At 40.9% G+C, this 25,212-nt stretch overlaps 1 protein-coding gene across 1 annotated transcript in view; it reads left to right on the top strand.

The window, feature by feature from the left end:
- The window catches only part of klhl20 (kelch-like family member 20), a 36,751-nt gene extending 21,311 nt beyond the window's left edge, over positions 1-15,440 (top strand). The window contains exons 7-14 of the mRNA XM_034182992.1: positions 901-995; positions 4,136-4,251; positions 4,970-5,153; positions 8,492-8,635; positions 8,946-9,079; positions 9,432-9,640; positions 10,781-10,887; positions 13,188-15,440. Of these exons, the coding sequence (XP_034038883.1) occupies positions 901-995; positions 4,136-4,251; positions 4,970-5,153; positions 8,492-8,635; positions 8,946-9,079; positions 9,432-9,640; positions 10,781-10,887; positions 13,188-13,272 (1,074 nt within the window). The 3' untranslated portion in view covers positions 13,273-15,440. The remainder of the gene's footprint in view (positions 1-900; positions 996-4,135; positions 4,252-4,969; positions 5,154-8,491; positions 8,636-8,945; positions 9,080-9,431; positions 9,641-10,780; positions 10,888-13,187) is intronic.
- The last annotated feature ends 9,772 nt before the right edge of the window (positions 15,441-25,212 follow it).

Genomic DNA, 25,212 nt, shown 5'->3' with positions numbered 1-25,212 from the left:
TCTCAACCTCCCGCACAAGCTCAGGCTCCTTCCCCCCTAGCGAGGTGACATTCCACGTCCCAACAGCCAGGGGCTGTGAGCATGGACCGGGCCGCCGGGCCACCCGCCCTCGACCGCCACCCAATCCTCTCTGCACCCGACCCCCATGGCTCCCTCTGCAGGTGGTGAACCCACAGGAGGGCGGGCCCACGTCACTCTTTCGGGCTGAGCCCGGCGGGCCCCATGGGCTAAGGCCCAACCACCAGGCGCTCGCGCGCGAACCCCAACCCCAGGCCTGGCTCCAGGGTGGGACCCCGGCTCCGCCATACTGGGCGATGTCACGGTCCTTGATCTTTTACTGATCATGGAGGTTCTGAACTGCCCTTAGTCATTTACTTCACAAAATATAATTGTTTTAAAAGTCCTGTACATTTTTAAAACATTGTAGTTTGCCTTACCTTAGCTTAGCTGTGCTTGTTGCCGTTGTGGATGTCCCTCAAAGTGCAAACAAGATGAAGTACCTAGTACTATGAAGGTTTTTCCCTCTGTGTACTCAGTTTGAGGGCATGATTTATTAATTACATTCGTTCTCTTAATTTCCAACATGTCCTCCTCATTCAGATCTTCTTGTGTTACGGTGACTACATTCTGCACTGGAGTCTGAATCACAGTAGCTCTTTCAGGTCAATAACAGGAACAGTTTGTCACGTGCAGATGCTGCCATCATGTGACTACACATGATAATACTGTATTTTTTTTTTCACATCATGTTGAAACACAAGTTTGTAGGACCAACAAAACAAGTTTCAAAAAGCAGCGACTTGTAGTCCGGAAGCTACGGTACTTATCAGAAGTGTACATGAGTCGGTCAGAAACACTCACCTTAAATAAATATGCTTTGAATTTTACTTTTTACTCCAGGTGCTACAACACGTGCGGCTGCCGCTGCTCAGCCCCAAGTTTCTAGTAGGCACCGTGGGTTCAGACCCTCTCATCAAGAGTGACGAGGAGTGCAGGTGGGAACTTTTTTGTATTACTTGCAAGTGGTCACCATATTACAGTGCATTTGGCAAGAATTGGTAGCTCTTTGGCATTACAGTGTAACACCTGTTCATGTTTTTTGATATCAAGACAAATGGCTCTGTTATGAGTTGCACAAAGGTGTTCACGATATAAAGGTGCATTCATGTTATGGGCCTGTCACACTTTGACAATTTAGCCAGTGTATGCTGACAGCCACGATTCCACCGAGTGGTCCGGGTTGGTATGGCATGGCTTGGAATAGTTGTCTGGCTTGGCTTGCATTTCCACCACCGGCAGAACCCTTTTGTCTGGGAGGCAGAGCATGTAGATCTTGACATGCATGTCATCGCGAGCACAAACACTTTTGTGTGGCCTTGCTCCTCCACACTGAGGTCAAACAGAGAAATTTAACTTTTTAAAACTTTTTAATTTAATTTAGTTTCAGTGTTCGTGGATCGTGGGGTTTATTTTCATCGTGTGCAGAATGCCGAAGAATCGACTGATGTCTGTGATAAATGCTGGCATGAATGAATGAGGTGCTGTGAGTCTTTCAACTTTCAAAATAAGTTAATTTTCTTGTCGTGGCACAAAGCGATGGCATTCTGTGTTTCAGGTGGAGAAATGCTCCAGGTGCAGACAGACACAGAGGGACCTCTTTAAAAAACACCACTTTTCTTCAACCATGACAATGAACTAAATTTTCAGACGTTTTCCAAAATTAGGAGGCTTTATATGGATTTTACATGAAGTTTTCATCAGGCTGTGATGATGAATCCAACTGAAACAACATAACGGATAAGATTAAAACTTTATATTTACTCAGTGTGTGAATGCTTTAATATTTGGAACAGTCTGCACTGTTTGCATGAGGACCGCAGCTTTCAGTTGTTGAGCCAATCAGTGAACGTATTTCAACTTATGAGTAACTTAAAAGTAACGTGTGTCAACAGTCGCAAAACTTAGTGACAACTTGTAGCCCGCGTATGCGGGATGTATGAGCCATATGCTGGCATGCGTCTAAAATATTCCGCTTGACCCAAAATTTTTCGATGACCTCGCTAGGGATGGGTATCCAAAAACTGGTTCCTTTCGGGTATCGTTAAGAAATGATTCAATCCACCGACATCAATAAGCTTTTTGCTTCCATTATCGGTCCTTCAGGGTGGCCGTTGTTTTTGGGGGTGTTTGTCAGGAAAATGATCATTTCTCTACATTGATTACAGACCCTGCAGCGGGTCCGTAATCAACTTTTCTGCAGCGCGGCTTTGCTTTGAACCTTGAACCAATCGAAGCAGTGGTTCACAGATTGAAGCAGTGCTTCGATCTATTGCTTTGTTTATTCATGTTTTTCTTGCGCTTAATTTTCCCCCGCTAAAACCCTAAAGAACATACGTCTGTGAGTATTATTTACCTTTTTTTATGTTAAACTGACCTGTTATGGTCTTCTGAAACAGTTGATGTATTTTATAACTTAAAAATGGGAGTGGTGCTAATGTGTTAGCATGTCTATGGCATGTTCAATGTTAAAGTTAGCATTAAGCAGTTGCAGCTGTCATCACTTTCGGGTGCATTTGTTTTCAAATTGTACTATTTTTTAAATTTATTTTTGTTTATATATTAATAATCTAATGATTAGTTATTATATACAATTTTAGAGAAAGAGACAAAAAGAACCTGAATAGAAACACAACAGAAAATATAAAGCCAACTAACAATGACCATAAATAAATAAATACATACATACAGAAATAAATGTGTTTCCTGTGAACACCTAGTGACTCTTACACCTCCATTTCATCCCTGTCTTATTTAAGTTTAATGACAGTTTGTTTCGGTCAAACCATGTTTTCAATGTGTTAATTTCTTCAGTGATTTCCTCCAGAACTATCTGCCAAGCTAGAAAACTGCTGCATCCTAGTAAGAGCAAAATATTACTAGAATTAATTTGAATAAGGAAAGTTGTTTTTCTCTTCTGTTTTTTTTTTTTTTTTTCTCACCAAAATGGATGCTGCACTCACTCCAGTTTATCGTCTGGAATAGTCCCAGATTACATTTCAGAGCTTCTAGAATTGCAACATTTTTGTGCAGGTGGTGTTGGGGGGTAATTTTGGGTTTCAGCTTTTTTTGTTTTTCACCACTTTCATCCCTGAATATGTCAATCGTGAGTCACTTTTGTGCGGATTAAAGTTACTAACTGGGACTCCTGTCCTGTTGCGAGAAAGAAACGAGAATCGTCCTCTGTTCACACAGCTCCAAATGCTGCGTGGCTCTTTGCTGAGTCAAGTTAGAATGATAGAGTCCAGTTGGAATTAACTTCAAAGCGAAACACCATTTTGTTTATTTTTATTTATGTCCAGAGATCAAGGATACAGTGACCATTTCATATTTATTTACTTTAAGACTCAATGAAATACATAGAATACCTGTAAAGCCTACTACTATTAGTACAAAATTCACAAGAGGTATCGATAAGGGAATCGATAAGGAATCGGATCGATAAGCAGAATCGATAATGGCATCAATAAAAACTTATCAGTACCCATCCCTAGACCTCGCTGTACTACGACCTATTCCAGTGTGCTCTCAACTTGCACAAAACTTACCCATCACTTATTAGATGTACGCCAGTGTATTTGGCGTGTTTTAATATGTCGGAATACACAGGCTAAATCATCATGATGTGACAAGGCCTTTAAGAGTGACAAACAGAAGAGCATGCATTATTACAGCCCAAGGGGGCGTGACAGCCTAGTTTGACACTGGTCTCCACCCTCATGTGACTTTGAGCCGGGTGAATGTTTTTGCAGTGACTGGAGTGCAAATCTTAGTATCCTTTGTGAGACTAAACCAAACAGTTCATGCTGTTATGAAAAGAAACACACACAAAAATAGCGAGAACATGTAAAGTCCACCCTGGGTACACTTTCTTGCTGTCAGGCAAAAGTGGTAGCGATTTGATTGTGAATGTACAGTTCAAATAAGGTGATTGTAACATGTATGATACTGTGGTACCAATTGTGTGTACATCATAAATGCGTACACTCTGTACCACAACAACTGAACAGTAACTTCATAGCAGCAGTGTGTGTATGAATCAGATTTGATTCTTTTTGTTTTGTTGTTTGTGGTTTAGAGACTTGGTCGATGAAGCTAAGAACTACCTGCTATTGCCTCAGGAAAGGCCACTGATGCAGGGCCCAAGAACCAGGCCGAGGAAGCCCATCCGCTGTGGAGAGGTACTTTTTGCAGGTCAGTATCTCTGAGGCACTCAAAAGGAATGTGTTCTGGCACCTTGCTCTGACCCTGCAAATAACTGGAAAGTAAGAGTTGTAGAGCACTAGGTTTATATCCATAATAAACATGCTAATCATCTGTGTAAACCTGACATCTCATAGAACGACCCAACAGGATGCGCCACACCTCATCAAAAATAAGGACGCGTCTGCTGATATTTGGTGCTTTTGGCATGTGGGTACGGTGGCAGATTCTGTTGTGGTCAATGTTTGTTTTGCACCCTGTCGTTGGTGGCGATCACCATTGAAGATGAGAGTAAAGTGTGACCAAAAAAACAAAAGTGATTTCATCGTCTCTTTCTAGACAGGCTATGGATGCTCTAAATGGCTGGTGGCCAAGTTGGAAAAGGATGTTCCAATGTACAAGAAGTTGATAATAAAGTGTACTTGGACATCTTCTCTTTCAGATGAGCTTAGCCAACATGACAAATTTTAAACATGCCTATACTTCATGACTGAACATAAATGTCCTGATATCAGGTCGGGACGATGTGTATTGTACCGAAGCATGACGAACAGTAAGTTCCCATCAGATTTCCTATCTTTATCAGCTTCATTATGTGCAGGCTGAACACCACACTACGTTTAATACGAGCCATTCAGTGGCATCCCTTGTAAAATCAGGATCCTGTTTATGATACTTTTGTAATATTTTTTTTCTTCCTTGGTATTAGTTGGTGGCTGGTGTAGTGGTGATGCAATTTCCAGTGTGGAGCGTTATGATCCTCAGACCAATGAGTGGCGGATGGTGGCATCCATGAGCAAAAGACGATGTGGAGTCGGTGTTAGCGTTTTGGATGATTTGCTGTATGCAGTGGGAGGTCATGATGGCTCGTCTTATCTCAACTCTGTGGAGAGGTCTGACATTATCACTTGATATTTTTGTTCTTTCTCCCTCTATTTTCACATATACACTGGATCCAGAAAGTATTCACAGAACTTTATTTTTTCCACATTTTATGTTACAGCCTTATTCCAAAATGGAGTAAATTAATTTTTTCCCTCAAAATTCTACTTGGAACACCCCATAATGACAACATGGAAAGTTTTTTTTTTTTTTTTTCTCTCAAATTTCTTAAAAATAAATAATAAATATGAACCTAAGAAATCAAATTTACATAAGTATTCACACCCTTTGCTCAATACTTTGTTGATGCATCTTTGGCAGCAATTACAGCCTCAAGTCTTCTTGAATATGATGCCACAAGCTTGGCACACCTATCTTTGGGCAGTTTTGCCCATTCCTTTTTGCAGCACCTCTCAGGCTCCATCACGTTGGATGTGGAGCGTCGGTGCACAGCCATTTTCACATCTCTCCAGAGATGTTCAATTGGATTCAGGTCTGGGCTCTGGCTGGGCCACTCAAGGACATTCACAGAGTTGTCCTGAAGCCGCTCCGTGGATATCATGGCAGTGTGCTTAGGGTCATTGTTCTGCTGAAACATGAACCATTGCCCCGGTCAAGAGTGCTGTGGAGCAGGTTTTCATCCAGTGTGACTACGTTTACATGCCGTTAATATTCGGGTTAAGGTCAATATTCCGATTTCTGAATCATTAGGAATAACCCGCTTACATGCTTAAGCAGACAGAGTTACTCCTGTATACATGGTCATTGGTATCATTTAGAATATCCCCATCTAAACAGCAACGCACGTCTTCCACTGGTGTTTTATTTGGTCTGGGGTTCGTGCAAATCCTGCTTTGTGTAAAACCCCTCACTACACACTTTTCTCAAACAGGCATTAACATTTTTCCTCACTTTTCTCTCCTGCGGGCTGCCTCCACATCAAAACAGCGGGTGTAGTCTCTGGACCTATTGCCGCACAGCGGGGGGGGGTGAGGTGAGGTGAGGTGAGGTGAGTGGCCCGCTGCGGCGTTTACCGAACCCGCAGACTCAATCGCGGTGATGCCGACCGGTGCCGTGACCGGCCCGCCTGATAAGGACGCAGAACACAATGCGCTGTTTATCTCTGCTTCTGTGGTGTCCGGTGGGCTGCGTGCGCCGCATACAAGCAGTTGCCGTACTCAAAAGACCAAGATTCCTTGCGGATAGGACATGCGCAGAACACAAAATAATGTTCCTTTCTATGGGGATATCCCGATGCGCGTTTATATTACCTGATATTCGGGTTAGAAAAGGAGTAACCCAGGGGTCTTATTCGGGTTTTTAAAAACCGGAATATGAGCATATTTGGGTTTTTGCGGGTGTTTACATGGCTGTGCGCAACCGGGTTATTGCTAATATTCCGGTTATGAAAGGGTTATTGGCTGCATGTAAACCTAGTCAATGTCTTTGTACATTGCTGCATTCATCTTTCCCTCAATCCTGACTAGTCTCCCAGTTCCTTCCACTGAAAAACATCCCTATAACATGATGCTGTTACCACCATGCTTCATTGTCGGAATTGTGCCTGGTTTCCTCCAAACATGATGCCTGGCCTTCACACCAAAGAGTTCAGTCTTTGTGTCATCAGACACAAGAGAGTCCTTCAGGTGCCTGTTGGCAAACTCCAGGCAGGCTGCTATGTGCCTTTCACTAAGGCATGGCTTATGTCAAATTATCCCCACAGCATGATGCTGCCACCACCATACTTTCCTGTAGGGATGCTATTGGCTAGGTGATGAGCGGTGCCTGGTTTCCTCCAAGCACGAGTTCAGCCTTTCTCTCATCAGAACAGACAATTTTGTTTCTCATCATCTAGAGTCCTTCAGGTGCCTTTTGGCTGCCATGTGCCTTTTACTAAGCAGTGACTTCCATCTGGCCACTCTACCATACAGGCCTGATTAGTGGGTTGCAGCAGAGATGGTTGTCCTTCTGGAAGGTTCTCCATTCTCCACAGAGGAATGCTGGAGCTCTGACAGAATGACCATCAGGTTCTTGGTCACCTCACTGACTAAGGCCCATCGTTCTCGATTGCTCAATTTAGATGGGCGGCCAGCTCTAGGAAGAGTCCTGTTGGATCCAAACATCTTCCATTTACAGATGCAGTGCAGATACAGTGCATCCAGAAAGTACGAGGTGTTAGAAAACTATCTGACCTTTTTATTTTTTGCAAAAACTATATGGATTTGAATCATGTGCGCCTGCATCAGCCAAGCTTGAACCTTCGTGCGCATGCATGAGTTTTTTCACGCCTGTCGGTTGCGTCATTCGCCTGTGAGCACGCTTTGAGTGAGCAGTGGTCCACCCCCCTTGTCGTATTTTTATTGTGAGGAAAATGTCTGAACAATTTGGAGCCTTGCTGCATCAAATTTTTCCAGAAACATGCGGAGGAATTCGGGCGTCGGGACGGAGCCGCTAATGGTGCGGGACAAAAAGCAACGCCGTGATGAAACCTCACAGGACATGTTGTGGCATGTCCAGCTCGTCCACAATTTCTCGGATAGTCACACGACTGAAAAGCCACCGAAAGCCGTCTGAATCTTCCGAATGGTGCAAGAGCTGGGCAATGTTACAACATGTCCTGTGAGACCAACACGGAGGTGCTTTTGTCCCGCGCCATTAGCGGCTCCGTGGTGAATTCCTCCGCTCCTCTTTCCATGACAAAAACGCCTGTAACAGTGGAATGTGCCGAAAAAGTGGTATGTCCACCTCTTCTGCCATTTCTGTAGTAGTCAGACGACGTCCCAGATCAACACAGCGTTCAGTTTGGAAATGATCTGGTTGTTTCAGCTTGTCGATTGCCGCTCGGAGCACGGCGCGCCCTCCGCCATTGTGCACCGTCTTTAAACTGGTTGTAACACTCCTTAATCTGTGTGATCCCCATAGAATCGTCCCAGAAAGCCGTCTGAATCTTCCGAATGGTTTCCACCTGGCTGTCTCTCACAGTTTCTGGAAAAATTTGATGCAGCAAAGCTCCAAATCGTTCAGACATTTTCCTCACAATAAAAATCCGACGGGGGTGGACCACTGCTCACTCAAAGCGTGCTCACAGGCGAATGACACAACCGACAGGCGTGAAAAAACTCACGCATGCGCACGAAGGTTCAAGCTTGGCTGATGCAAGCGCACATGATTCAAATCCATATAGTTTTTGCAAAAAATAAAAGGTCAGATAGTTTTCTAACACCTCGTACTTCTGGATGCACTGTATCTCATCTCTGTGTCTCTTGGTAGCTTTCGGAAGCAGTCTTTGTCTAATTTAACAAACAAAAATGATAGTTGGCTTTTGTGTTTCCCAATGATTACTGTCCAGATATGATCCTAAAACCAACCAGTGGAGCAGTGATGTTGCCCCGACCAGCACTTGTCGTACTAGTGTGGGCGTGGCTGTTCTTGGGGGTTATCTGTATGCTGTCGGTGGACAAGATGGGGTTTCCTGTCTCAACATTGTGGAAAGGTAATGAAGTTTTATAAAAATGGTCTCTTATTCCTTTAGTCCATAAACATACAATACCAGTGACTGTGAAACAACCAGTGACAGTGAAACAAAAGGAAAACCACAGCAGAACCTTTTCTTGCAAGCCCCCACACACACACACACACACACACACACACACACACACACACACACACACACACACAGAGACACACACACACACACACACAATTTATGGCCATATTATACTGACACAGCATCACATGAAAATTGATAATGTTGTAACCTCTGGCTATTATAAAGTAAAAACACCAACTTTCTTATGCTTCAGGTATGATCCTAAGGAGAATAAATGGACACGTGTGGCCTCCATGAGCACAAGGCGTTTAGGTGTCGCTGTGGCTGTACTTGGAGGATTTCTTTATGCTGTCGGTGGATCTGACGGGACATCACCATTAAATACAGGTATGACACAGATTTACTGTATGTGACAAGTGGGGTCATGAATGAACATAGCCATAGCAAAGTTGTGGTTGTTGGGAACAAAGTCTGTTATAGCACCCCAGAAGAATGTGCCCCTCCACAATACAAAAAATATTACGTCAGTCTAGCCGTGACTAGTCACCTACTGATTTGGAAAGGTAACGTCTGACTGAACTGTGAACAGCTTGTTGCGTTTTTAAGTTTTCTTCTGGTTAAAAAATGAAAACTGCTGTTTTCATCAACTAAAGTCCCAGAGTAAGAGGAAAAAAGATTAATAAAGGATTAGAATTTCAAATTTTTTCCCCTTTCTGTTCCCCTTTGTCATCCTTCTCAGTGGAACGCTACAACCCTCAGGAAAACCGCTGGCACATTGTGTCTCCCATGGGGACAAGAAGGAAGCACCTTGGCTGTGCGGTCTACCAAGACATGATTTATTCAGTTGGAGGAAGAGATGACACAACAGAACTAAGCAGTGCAGAACGGTACAACCCCAGAACCAACCAGTGGTCTCCTGTGGTGGCCATGACATCCAGACGGAGTGGGGTGAGTAGTGTGCATTTTTGTGATGCTGAAACAGTTTTATTTTGGTTACAGTTTCATGATAGCATTCAGTTATCAACTGGTCTGTTCTGAGGGCTACACTTTTCTGGAGAGATGTTGTACCTTGAATCTTCTTGAGTCATTCTTCTAGTTGGCAGTCACAGTCCTCCTAGTCAATTATCACTGTCTGGTTGGATGTCTAGTACCTACTTGTTTGTCTCCAAATTGAAGTCAAACACCCTACGTCTGTTGTTCTCAAGCACCTTTGCCTGAGTTTCCCCACTTGGACTTTGTTGCTTCCAGTCTAGATTTGCCACACATTTTCCTGTGCACTTTCCAGTGAGTTGGGTGTACTGCTCAATGTATGCTGTCCCAGCTTCCATCTGCTGGATTGTGTTTAGGACATCATTGCACAGCCTGCACCTTGGTCCTGTCTCCTATGATAGACTTCATCTTCAGTGGATCAGGCGTTTGTGACCAATTCCTGTTCTGTCATGATGGGAGTATCTGTCCTGTCTTTTTTGTAGGATTTCCTTATGTTGGCTGCCCCCTTTTTCAGCTGCTGGTACATCCAAAGGAGGGGTCTCCCACAATGTCTCATCTTCTTTCCCACCACCTTCTGTCTTTTGCTGTTTGAGTTACTCGGCTTGTGGTTTGTCCCTGGAGGCTAGTTTCTTGAATTGCTCCTTATTTAACTCACTCGATGCCATTGACTCTAAAACGCATCTTTTCTGATAGTAACGCCCTGCACCAAAGACGCGTCATCGAGCCAATTTCTTTTCTTCTCTTTTCTTTTCTTGTGGTATGTTGACATGGACATAGAACTCAATTTTCTATGGGTCTTGAAAAAACACTCAAATGCTGAAGAAATCCTGGCACTGGGATGTTCTGAACTTTGAAAATGGCTGGCACTCAATGAGTTAACCTGGATACTGGATTTGACACTTGACATACTTTGATGACTTATTATTATTATTGTTGTTGTTATTGTTCTTAATAATATCATCGTCTTCATGATGATCATCTTGAGATTGGTCAGACACACAAACAGTGGATGAGCATGAGATGGGTTTTCAGGTTATCCATCATGTTTCAGCCTGTAACTGTGTATAAGGGTAGCATCATTGTGTTTTCTGTGTATAGGTTGGCTTGGCTGTGGTAAACGGTCAACTGATGGCAGTTGGAGGCTTTGATGGAACAACGTATCTCAAAACTATAGAAGTTTATGATCCTGATGCCAACACTTGGAGGTAACTGTAACTGGCTCAAAGAACAAAGTTGCAGCTTGCAGTCACTTCTCAGTCAGAGCTCAAAATTTGTGAGTTTCAAAGTACTTCATGTCAGATACTGAGACATTTTTACTTCCAGGTTGCATAGAATGCAGCACAGTAGGATATTGTCTAATCTCACAAATCAGTTTACGCAGCACAGTAGGATATTCTCTGTAATCTCATGAATCAGTTCACGCATTGTTGATGCTTGGTGCAAGTAGAAAACTGTTTACTATTATGGCTTAATGTAAAATATTACAAATTTTGTAATCAGGACATTTATTACATTCGGAACTAATTCATTTTTTTCTTTTGGACAGAAATTTGCAAAAGTTGCAAAGCAGTAAAATGCAATGTATGAATACATTACTAAATTATTTCTTCTGATTTAAGCTACAATTTTACAAAAGACAGTGTTAAGAACAATCCACTTAAAATTAACAAAGGAAAGCTTTCAAATGAAGAAAAACTGCATGCAGTGCTGGAATGTTGGAAGTGTCTGTCACATTATGATGATTAAGAAAATGTATGAGTAACAATATGAAATTTTGATATCCATTCCTGTCTGTTTCTGTTTTCCAGTCCTTTTCCTCATTCGTTAAATGTGTTCCTTGTTTGCTTATGTCCAGCGAGTCCATTGGAAAGTTTTGCGCATGTTCCAGACTATGAGCAGACATCAGACCTTTGCAGTCGTTGCCCATTTGTTTAAAGATTTGTCCTCTGCTTGTTTGTTACTTCTCCAATACCCATGCTTTAATATCGTGTGGTTCTCCAGTGCTTCTGATTGGCCAAAACTCCGGTGTCGCCGACTGAACGATCCCCCTTGCCTTCACTGCGTATGCATCATTTCGGAGCATCACCAGTGATTTGCCGATTATCGCCTCATTTCTGCTTAAAATGGCCTTGTTTCTACTTAAAACTGAGTTTAGAATGATTTAAGAGGTTTTACTTTGTCATCTGATGGTTAATAATCACATTATTCCCTTTGATCGCTTTGATTGTGGAGTCAGCGCGGCTTTTCATTTGGGCAAGACCAGACTAAACTGGATGTCAGAGTGCACCTGGCAGACTCTCTTGGTGAGAAGGCGCTGCAGAGAAAGAAGGTTGTTTGCTGTCCTGGCCATTGCAGCCGCATTGACCGCTGTCACAGTTGAAATGACACTGTCAGCACACGAATGTAGTATGACGTCATGATCCCTGAGCTAGCCACGTTTGTGTTCAGAACTCTGTGAATTCCACTCATATCAGGCCTCCCCCAGCATCAATATATTTCTTAAAACTGGAAAAATTATGTTGAATGCACCCCTCTGTTTGCCTGTGGAAATGTGGCGTCATCTGTCCATCAGAGCCGAAAAATCCATATCCATAATGTATTGTTAAATAGTTGTACATTTCCTGCAAAGTTTCTGTGGATGTAGCATTGTATGATTTGACAGGTGTAACATAAATGTCCATAACAAAGATATATATGTTCCTTGCATTGTGTGGATTAGAGCCCGACCGATATATTGGCCGGCCGATATTATTGGCCGATATAAGCCCTTTTCAAAGTACTCACTATCTGCCGAAATTTTGCCGATAGAACACCGATAATTTCTCATAAACAGAACAGTTACTGAAATAATGTTTGTGTCGGCAATTAAAATGTCCTTGCACCATTTGTCCAGTAGATGGAGCGCTGACTCCATACAACTGAGAGCTGCTTACACCCCTGCTTAAATGTGTTCATCACCGGCCCCCGTAGCTTGCCGTCACACTGCACTGATCGGCTGACAAAAGCATAAACGTTTATAAGGATCTATATCCTTATCCTGAACCTATATCTAAGTTGCAGCAACAAGAGGTACAAGATCAGATGTATTTCACAACTGTTTTTAAGGATATGTATTTGCAAATTTCACAAAGGTTTAATTCTTGATTGCATTTTTTGAACTTGAAAATTCTTCTCTGTTATAAAGTTAATCAATATGAGATCAAAGCTTCAGCTTTTAGCTCATACCTTTTTTTTGTTAAGGGTCCAGAAAAGAACATTTTATTCATTAAAAAAAAATAATAATAATATCAGCTGATTTATCGACTATCGGCAAATCAGCCGATTTATCAATTATCGGCATTTTTTTCATCCAAATATTATCGGCATCGGCCTCAAAAAATTCATATTTGTATGGCTCTAGTGTGGTTGGTGCATGTTGTGACAAACAGTCCTCATCTCGGTTATCACAAACTGCATCATAAGAACTAAACTGTTCCTTCCTCACGAAGCTCTTTCCTCTCTCCAGGTTGTATGGAGGTATGAACTACCGCCGCCTAGGTGGAGGAGTGGGTGTGATTAAAATGACTCACTGTGAATCACACATATGGTAACACCTCAGCACCTCTCCAATCCACCACAACACACAGCGCCCATCGTCATCACGTTTCAACAGATGCCTCTTTACACTGACTCTAATGCTGCCCAAAGAGACGCTCTTTTTCATGCAAGAATGAGAGAAGAGTGTGAGGGAGCACAAATAAAGAAAGAAATGCAAACTTTGAACCAATGTTCATCCCTAAAGGCTGTCTGAGGTCAGTGACATTTAAAAAGCCTTGTTTTCTTTCAAGACAACCACACTTACACTGAAGTGCTTTGAGAGCTGAACACTACGCATCATTAAGCTTAAAGTTTACCCCCGCTCCCCTGCTGTCACTTCACTGTTTAAAATAAATTCTCCACACTGCTCCAACAGCATGACAGAATGGAATGTTTGAATATGCAGCTTGTCTGAGACACTTGAACGTGTTTGCTGATGGGCGTGATAAGGGCAGAAGGTTACTGGAAGAGGTTTTTCCAGCTCCACCCACCTGCCAGCTGCTGTTTCACCTTTGCTTCAGGTGTCAGCCTCCAAAAACAAATGAGATCCCAACAGTCCAGCAGCTTTTGTTTTTTTTTCTTTTTTTGCCATGATTCAACATTGATAGTTGACTGTTTTCACTGTTGTTCCCCCCTTTTTGAAATGTACATCACTTCATGGGCTGTTATATTTGTCTAGGCAACATTAATGGCAGAAAGCTGCTGGGTTCTGTACACATTAAGGCTTTTGTTGATTGCGGCTGTTTTCAGGTAGGTGGGACAGTAAGTGACTGCTATACAAATGTCTCCCACATGTACTCACTCTACTTCAAATGAGACATTGCTGTTGCAATTTACTGTTCCAGGGGGAGGCTGCTATTTTGCCACACCAACCCAGTTCAGGTGCTACCCGTGTGGTTGAAAGAGTGTATCAACCAGTCTGTTACTCACCCTTCCTCAGAAGCCCAAGGAATTTGGATACTAAAACCATAATTTTGTGTCTGTAGTTGATCTTTGGCTTCATAGCAGAATGTCAGCACTTGCACACTATGTGGTAATATCAAACTCAGTGATGCTTTGCAGAAGTATAATTTTTACTTTACTGACATCTCACTGCGATTGGTTTTTGAAATATGGCAAATTTTTCATTTTTGCCATTTAATGCTAAGAAACAAAAGGCATACCACCACAATATTGGCATTGATTTTTGATTACACTGTTGAGTAGGTGTTTTAGGATTAAAACAAACAAGCAAAAACCCTTATGTGATAAAAATGTCAAAGGTGTTATTTTGGTTTAAAAAAAAGAATAGATAAATGAATTAAGACACTGAGCGCTGTAGCCAATGATCTTCTGCAAGTACATGGGTGATGATTCCATTGTCTGTCATTATGGGATCTTTCTGCTAATTGCTATTATGCAGAGGTGTGGCCTGCTGGGGTGAAGAGCTGCAGAGAGACTTCGGCTGTATGGCTAATGCAAGAAATAAGATCAGCGTCAACTTTAAAATTTGATCAACTTGTACATATTTTATGACGGAACAAAAGCAGTTTTCAGCAGTCGCATCATGTGGATAGATTTCCCACAGCCTGAACATCAAAGAGGTGCAGGTTTCACTTTTTAGTTAAGAAATGTTAATTTGGAAACGGAGATGCACTTATTCATCATTATGTTGGTTGCTAGGCCAGAGAATGGAGTTTGGACTCTGTAAACCGGTTTAGACTTTAATCACAGCCCTTATATTGCTGATAATTTGGGGGGGCGGGGGAGCTTTTTCCTTACATTGAGGAGAATTGGAGCCAGTTTTCAAAATTATATTTGTGTATGTTACTTCAGTTTGACAGGCTTGGCAAACAAATAGAACAGTGATGTTTAAAAAAGGGGAAAATGATCTAAAAACTGGAAATATGACCAATGTTATTTAAGCATTAATGGTCCATCTGTTTTTTTTTTTAATAATATTAGCATATTTTTTGTATATGCAGGAATAACGTATTTCAATGATGTCAAATTCTCCCATCTTTGCACAATTTTGAGTTTTTGAAACCATTTTTGTTTACAGTTGCCATGTTCATGTGGTGTTCTGATATTTACTGTACAGCACAGTGTAGCCCCACCTGCTGGAAGACGTCTGTAAATGTGTGCAGCACTGATACAAGTACATTTCATGTTACACTAAATGAAAACATTGTTTTTAAAGTTTTTGTTTGCAGTGCCTTCATTTTCTAAAACTCAGTTCAAACCAATACTTCAGAAATATACCAAGGCCTGTTTCACTGCAATGAACGGATGTGATATTTTATACTGATTCATCAGAGTAATTTCGATTATAGGAATCTTTGAATTTTTTTTTCCTCTTTCTTCACTTTACATTGGACAATATTCCAATCTTGCAAAATGTAACAACATGGAAAGTTCTCACCAGTCCGGTTTTGTTGGATATTCCATCTCCTGTGAAACATGTAGAATCTGAGAACTTTGAAATGTCAATGAGGATGCTTAAAAACTTTGTTACATCTGACCAATCAGTGATTCCTTTGTGTTCCAAACCACAGTTTGCACATCATTATTTTACAATTTGGAGTAAACATCTGCAGTAGACGACTAAAAAAAAATAATTCTTCAGAACTGAAGTTAAACTTTGGTGTCAATCAACAGAATCACTGACGAGTTTCTGAAAAGGCTACTGGTCCAACATGGTGCTGAATGTCTGTTTTTTCCATTGTGGGAATGAAGCTATGCTGCCGAGTTCAAACTTAGCAGCTTGTCCCCAGAAATGACCCGTGTTCAGGAATGCTTCTCAGGCACCTGTTGGGAAGGTACATGATGTCATCTTGGAAGATTGGAGAGATGGGTTTTTCAACTCATCCATGCACGTTATCAGCAAAAATCTACAAGTTTATGATGTAATCTGTAAGCTGATTGAGTCTTGAAGCTCGCTGGATGTAATCTAAAATGGATTCAGCACTTTATTGCAACAGATCCTGTGAGATATGGGTGATTCTTTAACCATGGGCACTATTGGCCTTGTAAATGTAATTTCCACCACACCATTGCCTTACAATATAAAGCGCCTTGGGGCAACTGTTTGTTGTGATTTGGCACTATATACATGTGCTCTGATGTCACTGTTTATCTCCATAGAAACTACCCAAACAATCTTTCATACAAACTGTTTAAAGGGACATTACAGTGTTGTGGTGGAAATTACGGCAATAGTGTGGGACAACTACATTTTGTTTAAAAAAAATCACAACAGTTGTATGACATTGAATACCCCAATTATGTTTTGATTATTTTACTGATATTTTATTCAGAGATATTTTAAAACATTAGAAAAAAATGTTTTTTTACCATTCATTTTTATCATTGAAGATCAAAAGTCTGGGTGTGGGACAAGCACAAAACGGCAATATTTGCTTATAGTGATGCTGAAAAAAGGTGAAAAAGTCATCATAGACTACTAGAACAAATTTCTTAAAACACTTTCATTGTAAAGATAACTATAAAAGTGAAATTTCCCCTTTTTTCTGTTTTTCATACAATATGATCAAAGGACATAAGTGCCCGTAGTCTAAGAATCACCCATATACGCACCATCAGACTCGGACAAAGCTGCCTCTGGGCACTATTGGATAGACATACAACCAGTTAGAGCAACAAAGTGTGTGACTTATTCAGAGCGGCAACCAGACTTGTGTCAACTAGGGCTGGGCGATAGGACTTAAAATTCATATCACGATATAAATTGAATCTCTTCATGGTAACAGTATATATCACGATATACATGTAAGTGTAAAAGTTATAATGGAAGTGTTTCTGAATGGGTCATATAGTCCCTTTACAAAGCTAAATTGATTAAAATAAACAAATAGAAAACAGCAACAAAAAACAAACAGATATAATTAATTTTGAGCACCTGATTTTCTGACTTGTTAGACATGTATTTTTATGCATTGGAATAATCTCATTTTGCCATTCCTGCTTCTGTCCAGCAGGAGGCAGTGATAGTTCGTCTGCTTTTAGTGGTGTTTCTTCCAGAAAGACTTCAGAGACACCACCACGTGGGCTGATGATCCTGATTGGCTCATGTAGTGGAGTTCCACTGATGATAAACCAGAAGGCATGTTTTTTTTTTTTTTTTTCTCCGCTCCCCTGCCCTGAGGCAGAGCTCTCAGCACAGTTGAATGAGGAAATGTGAGACTGTTTACTGCGGCTTTCTGCAAATGTGCGCATCAAATATGACCATAAAATTCACAAAAACATTGCAGAAATTATTAATCAGAATTCAGGCTATAGTAGGCATATTAACATAGTTTAAAAACTCGTATAAAGCGTGAAGCGTGCACTTTTAAAATGCATTGAAACAGAAACTGAGTCTGGTGAACTTAATGGAACAATTGCTCAATTCGTTCATGTAACTTTTATATGACCGAATTCAGTCAAGCGACTCCAGAGGGTTAAAACAACTTATAATTTTTACACTCTTACTCTCTTTAGTTTTAATCTGCCCAGGTCGAGACGAAGCCTGACCAAAGCACTGACTGCAGCCTTTTCCAGCCGTTCAGAGTCACTGAGGAAGATACAATGACATCACCAAGCATTACCACGATTGGTTGGTGGAGTCTAAATCTCTACCGTTGTCAACATTTATACCGTGAACTGAATATATCATTTATACCGCCCACCCCTAGTGTCAACAAACATGCAAAGACAAACATCTTTCGTTTAAATGGAAGCCTTTAAAGTTTTTTGCTGTTATTCTACATACAAGTCGGCCAAGGACGTAATAAAATCATTGGCATTTATTTGTCTGTGTTAGCAGGATTACATCAAAACTACTGCACAGATTTTGACGAGATGTTCACTACAAATAGATATTAGGCCATGGAAGACCCCATTAAATTTTGGAGGTGATCAGGATTCTGGATCAAGATTTCCCTTTATATAGGCTTTTAAGGATTACGTCAGTATTACTTCACCGATTCTCACCAAATTTGCAGCACAGATATATAAGGACATGAAAGACTCCATTGAATTTTGGAGGTGATCAGGATTTCAGGTACAGTCCGGTTTTGCCGACCGAACGGTCCCCTCTGAAAATTGGTCCGCCCTGCCTTCACTGCACATGCTTCATTTGGGAGCACAGCAACACTTCTGAGTCTGACACTCAAAGCGATCAAAGGGAATAGTGTGATTATTCACCATCAGGTGACAAAGTACAACCTCTTAAATCATTCTAAAGTCAGTTTTAAGCAGAAACGAGGCGATAATCGCTGAGCAGTGTTGCCACAGTTACTTTGAAAAAGTAATCCAATTACTGATTACTCCTTGAAAAAGTAACTTAGTTACTTTACTGATTACTCAATTGTAAAGTAACTAGTTAGATTACTAGTTACTTTTTTAGTTACTTTTCCCAGCTGCCGACAACAACCCTCTGCCACCTCAACATGACAATGATACCTGTTTTGCCAAAACTTACTTTATAGTCACCCTTTCTTGACGTCAATGAAAATAAATACTTGTTTTATAAAAAGTAAAATAAAGACCTCTTTCTTGACCTCATATTTAACTGTCGACAGCACTGTAACAGTAAAACTTGCAATTTCGAACCTACATTGTTTATAAACAAAATAGGACTGCCTTTTTGCATTTACGCAATATCTCTAAAATCAGAAAGGTCTTGTCTCAGCGTGATGCTGAAAAACTAATTCATGCATTTATTTCCTCTAGGCTGGACTATTGTAATTCATTATTATCAGGTTGTCCTAAAAGTTCCCTAAAAAGCCTTCAGTTGGTTCAGAATGCTGCAGCTAGAGTACTGACGGGGACTAGCAGGAGAGAGCATATCTCACCCGTGTTGGCCTCCCTTCATTGGCTTCCTGTTAATGCTAGAATAGAATTTAAAATTCTTCTTCTTACTTATAAGGTTTTGAATAATCAGGTCCCATCTTATCTTAGGGACCTCGTAGTACCATATTACCCCATTAGAGCGCTTCGCTCTCAGACTGCGGGCTTACTTGTAGTTCCTAGGGTTTGTAAGAGTAGAATGGGAGGCAGAGCCTTCAGCTTTCAGGCTCCTCTCCTGTGGAACCAGCTCCCAATTCAGATCAGGGAGACAGACACCCTCTCTACTTTTAAGATTAGGCTTAAAACTTTCCTTTTCGCTAAGGCTTATAGTTAGGGCTGGATCGGGTGACCCTGGACCATCCCTTGGTTATGTTGCTTTAGACGTAGACTGTGGGGGGGTTCCCATGATGCACTGTTTCTTTCTCTTTTTGCTCCGTATGCATCACTCTGCATTTAATCATTAGTGATCGATCTCTTTTTCCTGGTTCTTTCCCTCAGCCCTAACCAGTCTCAGCAGAAGACTGCTCCTCCCTGAACCTGGTTCTGCTGGAGGTTTCTTCCTGTTAAAAGGGAGTTTTTCCTTCCCACTGTGGCCAAGTGCTTGCTCATAGGGGGTCGTTTTGACCGTTGGGGTTTTTCATAATTATTGTATGGCCTTGCCTTGCAATGTGGAGCGCCTTGGGGCAACTGTTTGTTGTGATTTGGCGCTATATAAGAAAAAAGTTGATTGATTATAAACGTAACTATTAAATTCATTAGCATTTTTCTAACATTTAAATTCTCTCTAAATATTTTACTTGTAGAAATTAATATTATTTTAAGTAGTATTAGTAGTTGTAGTAAAAAAGGCTTCAAAACTGGACCTTTAATCTAGGGGTGTTGTGAGGGGGGCACATCCCTCCCCCACGCCCCCATTCCATCTGGATTCGCCCCTACTTTGGCGTTTGAGCACAAAGAATGGATAACATTTATTTATGCAGAAAACGTGACCAGATTTACAGGTAAGAAAGTTTTGTGTTTTCACATCATGTGGTCCTCAGAGAGTTTAGGTGCATTTGAGTGGAAAATAGTGTTAGTTGTTGACGCGTCGCGGAGGATCAGCTGTTTTAACGTGCAGATATGGAGCGGCTCAGCTCAGCTCTAAATAAAGGAGGAAAAAAAGTATAAAAATGTCTTTGTAAAGCTCAGTGCAGGTGTGCTGATCACCGTGCTTTAAGAGACGACGAGTCGAGCAGCTGCAAAAAACTGCGGATGAAAAGCTCACAGCTCACTTAAAGTGGGCAGTTCAGTCGAACCCGACCTCCTGCCCACGGACCAAGTTTAATGCTGCTATCGACCCACAATGAAAAATAATAGTAACGCACAGTGACATGGAGAAGTAACTTTAATCTGATGACTGATTTGGAAAGATTAACGCGTTAGATTACTCGTTACTAAAAAAAAGTGGTCAGATTAGAGTAAGTAACGCGTTACCGGCATCACTGTCGCTGAGTTAGTACGGACGCTCTGAAATGACGGCGGTGCAGCAGCACGTCTGTGGCACTCTGTTTCCCCTGTCTTATTATGAATTAATGGTGAATTTATGTGGAAATGATTGTTGTACAAAAGCTTCAGATATCTGTTGCTGAGATAGATGATGACTGGAGTGCAGTTTTAAGCAGAAACGAGGTGATAATCAGTGAATTGCTGGCGACGCTCTGAAATGATGCTGCTGATGCTCTGAAATGAAGTATGTGCAGTGAAGGCCGGGCAGACCATTTTTTTGGGGGGGGGGGGTTGGTGTCTAAGTACACTCAGATGTCCACGTGTGTGTGTGGCTGCCACCCAGTGAAGAAGATACAAACTTGCCACCTTTATGCTCAGATCTGTCCTCCGTGATGAATGCGGTCACGTGACTGTATTTTTGGTATTTGTGTCAATGCCTTTGAACATCTACAAAGACCAACATGCTCAACACCTGCTGTACTGCAAATGTCAGCCACAAATACCTCAGACAGTTAAGTCTTTAAAAACAAACAAAACTAGTTTTCTCATTGCAAAACAATATAGGCATGCACAGAACTGGTACTCATGGTGCTTGTGCATGCTAAAAATAAATGATGCGCAGCAGGAAACACAAGGGAAGCACTTCGTAAGAGGAAAGCAATGGCAGATTGTAGGACAATTGTTTCCCTCTGCTGTGCATCAATGATGTTTAGCACACGCGAGCACCATGAGTATCAGTTATGTGCACCCCTGTGTATGTGTGTGTGTATGTATATGTATATATATGTGTGTGTATATATATATGTGTGTATGTATATATACGTGTATATGTATATATATATATGTGTATATATGTGTATATGTATACAACCCCTGGCAAAAATTATGGAATCACCTGCCTCGGAGGATGTTCATTCAGTTGTTTAATTTTGTAGAAAAAAAGCAGATCACAGACATGACACAAAACTAAAGTCATTTCAAATGGCAACTTTCTGGCTTTAAGAAACACTATAAGAAATCAGAAAAAAAGATTGTGGCAGTCAGTAACTGTTACTTTTTTAGACCAAGCAGAGGGAAAAAATATGGAGTCACTCAATTCTGAGGAAAAAATTATGGAATCATGAAAAACAAAAGAACGCTCCAACACATCACTAGTATTTTGTTGCACCACCTCTGGCTTTTATAACAGCTTGCAGTCTCTGAGGTATGGACTTAATGAGTGACAAGCAGTACTCTTCATTAATCTGGCTCCAACTTTCTCTGATTGCTGTTGCCAGATCAGCTTTGCAGGTTGGAGCCTTGTCATGGACCATTTTCTTCAACTTCCACAAAAGATTTTCAATTGGAGTAAGATCCGTACTACAACCCCTGGCAATAATTATGGAATCACCGGCCTCGGAGGATGTTCATTCAGTTGTTTAATTTTATAGAAAAAAAGCAGATCACAGACATGACACAAAACTAAAGTCATTTCAAATGGCAACTTTATGGCTTTAAGAAACACTATAAGAAATCAGGAAAAATAATTGTGGCAGTCAGTAACAGTTACTTTTTTAGACCAAGCAGAGGGAAAAAAATATGGACTCACTCAATTCTGAGGAATAAATTATGGAATCACCCTGTAAATTTTCATCCCCAAAACTAACACCTGCATCAAATCAGATCTGCTCGTTAGTCTGCATCTGCAACTATTGCACCAAGTGGACTGACATGAATCATGGCTCCAACACGTGAAATGTCAGTTGAAACAAAGGAGAGGATTATCAAACTCTTAAAAGAGGGTAAATCATCACGCAATGTTGCAAAAGATGTTGGTTGTTCACAGTCAGCTGTGTCTAAACTCTAGACCAAATACAAACAACATGGGAAGGTTGTTAAAGGCAAACATACTGGTTGACCAAGGAAGACATCGAAGCATCAATACAGAAAACTTAAAGCAATATGTCTCAAAAATCGAAAATGCACAACTAAACAAATGAGGAAACTGGAGTCAACGTCTGTGACCGAACTGTAAGAAACCGCCTAAAGGAAATGGGATTTACATACAGAAAAGCTAAACGAAAGCCATCATTAACACCTAAACAGAAAAAAACAAGGTTACAATGGGCTAAGGAAAAGCAATCGTGGACTGTGGAAGACTGGATGAAAGTCATATTCAGTGATGAATCTCGAATCTGCATTGGGCAAGGTGATGATGCTGGAACTTTTGTTTGGTGCCGTTCCAATGAGATTTATAAAGATGACTGCCTGAAGAGAACATGTAAATTTCCACAGTCATTGATGATATGGGGCTGCATGTCAGGTAAAGGCACTGGGGAGATGGCTGTCATTACATCATCAATAAATGCACAAGTCTACGTTGATATTTTGGACACTTTTCTTATCCCATCAATTGAAAGGATGTTTGGGGATGATGAAATCATTTTTCAAGATGATAATGCATCTTGCCATAGAGCAAAAACTGTGAAAACATTCCTTGCTAAAAGACACATAGGGTCAATGTCATGGCCTGCAAATAGTCCGGATCTTAATCCAATTGAAAATCTATGGTGGAGGTTGAAGAAAATGGTCCATGACAAGGATCCAACCTGCAAAGCTGATCTGGCAACAGCAATCAGAGAAAGCTGGAGCCAGATTGATGAAGAGTACTGTTTGTCACTCATTAAGTCCATGCCTCAGAGACTGCAAGCTGTTATAAAAGCCAGAGGTGGTGCAACAAAATACTAGTGATGTGTTGGAGCGTTCTTTTGTTTTTCATGATTCCATAATTTTTTCCTCAGAATTGAGTGATTCCATATTTTTTTTCCCTCTGCTTGGTCTAAAAAAGTAACCGTTACTGACTGCCACAATTTTTTTTTCCTGATTTCTTATAGTGTTTCTTAAAGCCAGAAAGTTGCCATTTGAAATGACTTTTGTTTTGTGTCATGTCTGTGATCTGCTTGTTTTTCTACAAAATTAAACAACTGAATGAACATCCTCCGAGGCCGGTGATTCCATAATTTTTGCCAGGGGTTGTATTTGCAGGCCATGACATTGACCCTATGTGTCTTTTTGCAAGGAATGTTTTCACAGTTTTTGCTCTATGGCAAGATGCATTATCATCTTGAAAAATGATTTCATCATCCCCAAACATCCTTTCAATTGATGGGATAAGAAAAGTGTCCAAAATATCAACGTAAACTTGTGCATTTATTGATGATGTAATGACAGCCATCTCCCCAGTGCCTTTACCTGACATGCAGCCCCATATTATCAATGACTGTGGAAATTTACATCTCTCTTCAGGTAGTCATCTTTATAAATCTCATTGGAACGGCACCAAACAAAAGTTCCAGCATCATCACCTTGCTCAATGCAGATTTGAGATTCATCACTGAATATGATGGCTTTCGTTTAGCTTTTCTGTATGTAAATCCCATTTCCTTTAGGCGGTTTCTTACAGTTTGGTCACAGACATTGACTCCAGTTTCCTCCCATTCGTTCCTCATTTGTTTTGTTGTGCATTTTCGATTTTTGAGACATATTGCTTTAAGTTTTCTGTATTGACGCTTTGATGTCTTCCATGGTCTACCAGTATGTTTGCCTTTAACAACCTTCCCATGTTGTTTGTATTTGGTCCAGAGTTTAGACACAGCTGACTGTGAACAACCAACATCTTTTGCAACATTGCGTGATGGTTTACCCTCTTTTAAGAGTTTGATAATCCTCTCCTTTGTTTCAATTGACATCTCTCGTGTTGGAGCCATGATTCATGTCAGTCCACTTGGTGCAACAGCTCTCCAAGGTGTGATCACTCCTTTTTTTTAACGAGCAGATCTGATTTGATGCAGGTGTTAGTTTTGGGGATGAAAATTTACAGGGTGATTCCATAATTTATTCCTCAGAATTGAGTGAGTCCATATTTTTTTCCCTCTGCTTGGTCTAAAAAAGTAACCGTTACTGAATGCCACAATTTTTTTTCCTGATTTCTTATAGTGTTTCTTAAAGCCATAAAGTTGCCATTTGAAATGACTTTAGTTTTGTCATGTCTGTGATCTGCTTTTTTTCTACAAAATTAAACAACTGAATGAACATCCTCCGAGGCCGGTGATTCCATAATTATTGCCAGGGGTTGTATATGTATGTGTATGTATATGTGTGTATATATATATATATATATATATATATATATATATATATATATATATATATATATATATATACACACACACACCATGGTCATTGAGAATTCCATGTCCAACTGGCGTGTATTATTTTCGTGTATACGCACACGTAGTTCGGCAAGTTAAGTCACTGTTATAATCACTCCGCTCTGGTCGTCACCATAGCAACGCACAAATCAGTTGGCACAGATCAGCTGTGTTTTGACAGGTGAATCACAGAAACGCGATAAAACATGGATTTCCAAGTGAATTTTAATATTTTTGGCCAAAATAAGAAGTTTGAGGAATGGAAAGAGGAGAGCAAACGAGAAGAACAGCAAAAGCAACAGCATAAAGATTTAACATCGGACGAACTGGACAACATAAAGATTTAACATCGGACGAACTGGACAAGATTGAAGACGGAAAGAAGAAGAGAACGGTTCTATCCTTGCGGGCTGCCGGGGCGCTCTGCATCAAAACAGCGAGAGTAGTTTC

The sequence above is a fragment of the Thalassophryne amazonica genome, chromosome 12 (assembly GCF_902500255.1).
Source record: "Thalassophryne amazonica chromosome 12, fThaAma1.1, whole genome shotgun sequence".
Lineage (NCBI taxonomy): Eukaryota > Metazoa > Chordata > Actinopteri > Batrachoidiformes > Batrachoididae > Thalassophryne > Thalassophryne amazonica.
The sequence above is the reverse complement of the archived record's forward strand: the minus strand, read 5'-3'. Positions and strand labels throughout refer to the sequence as shown.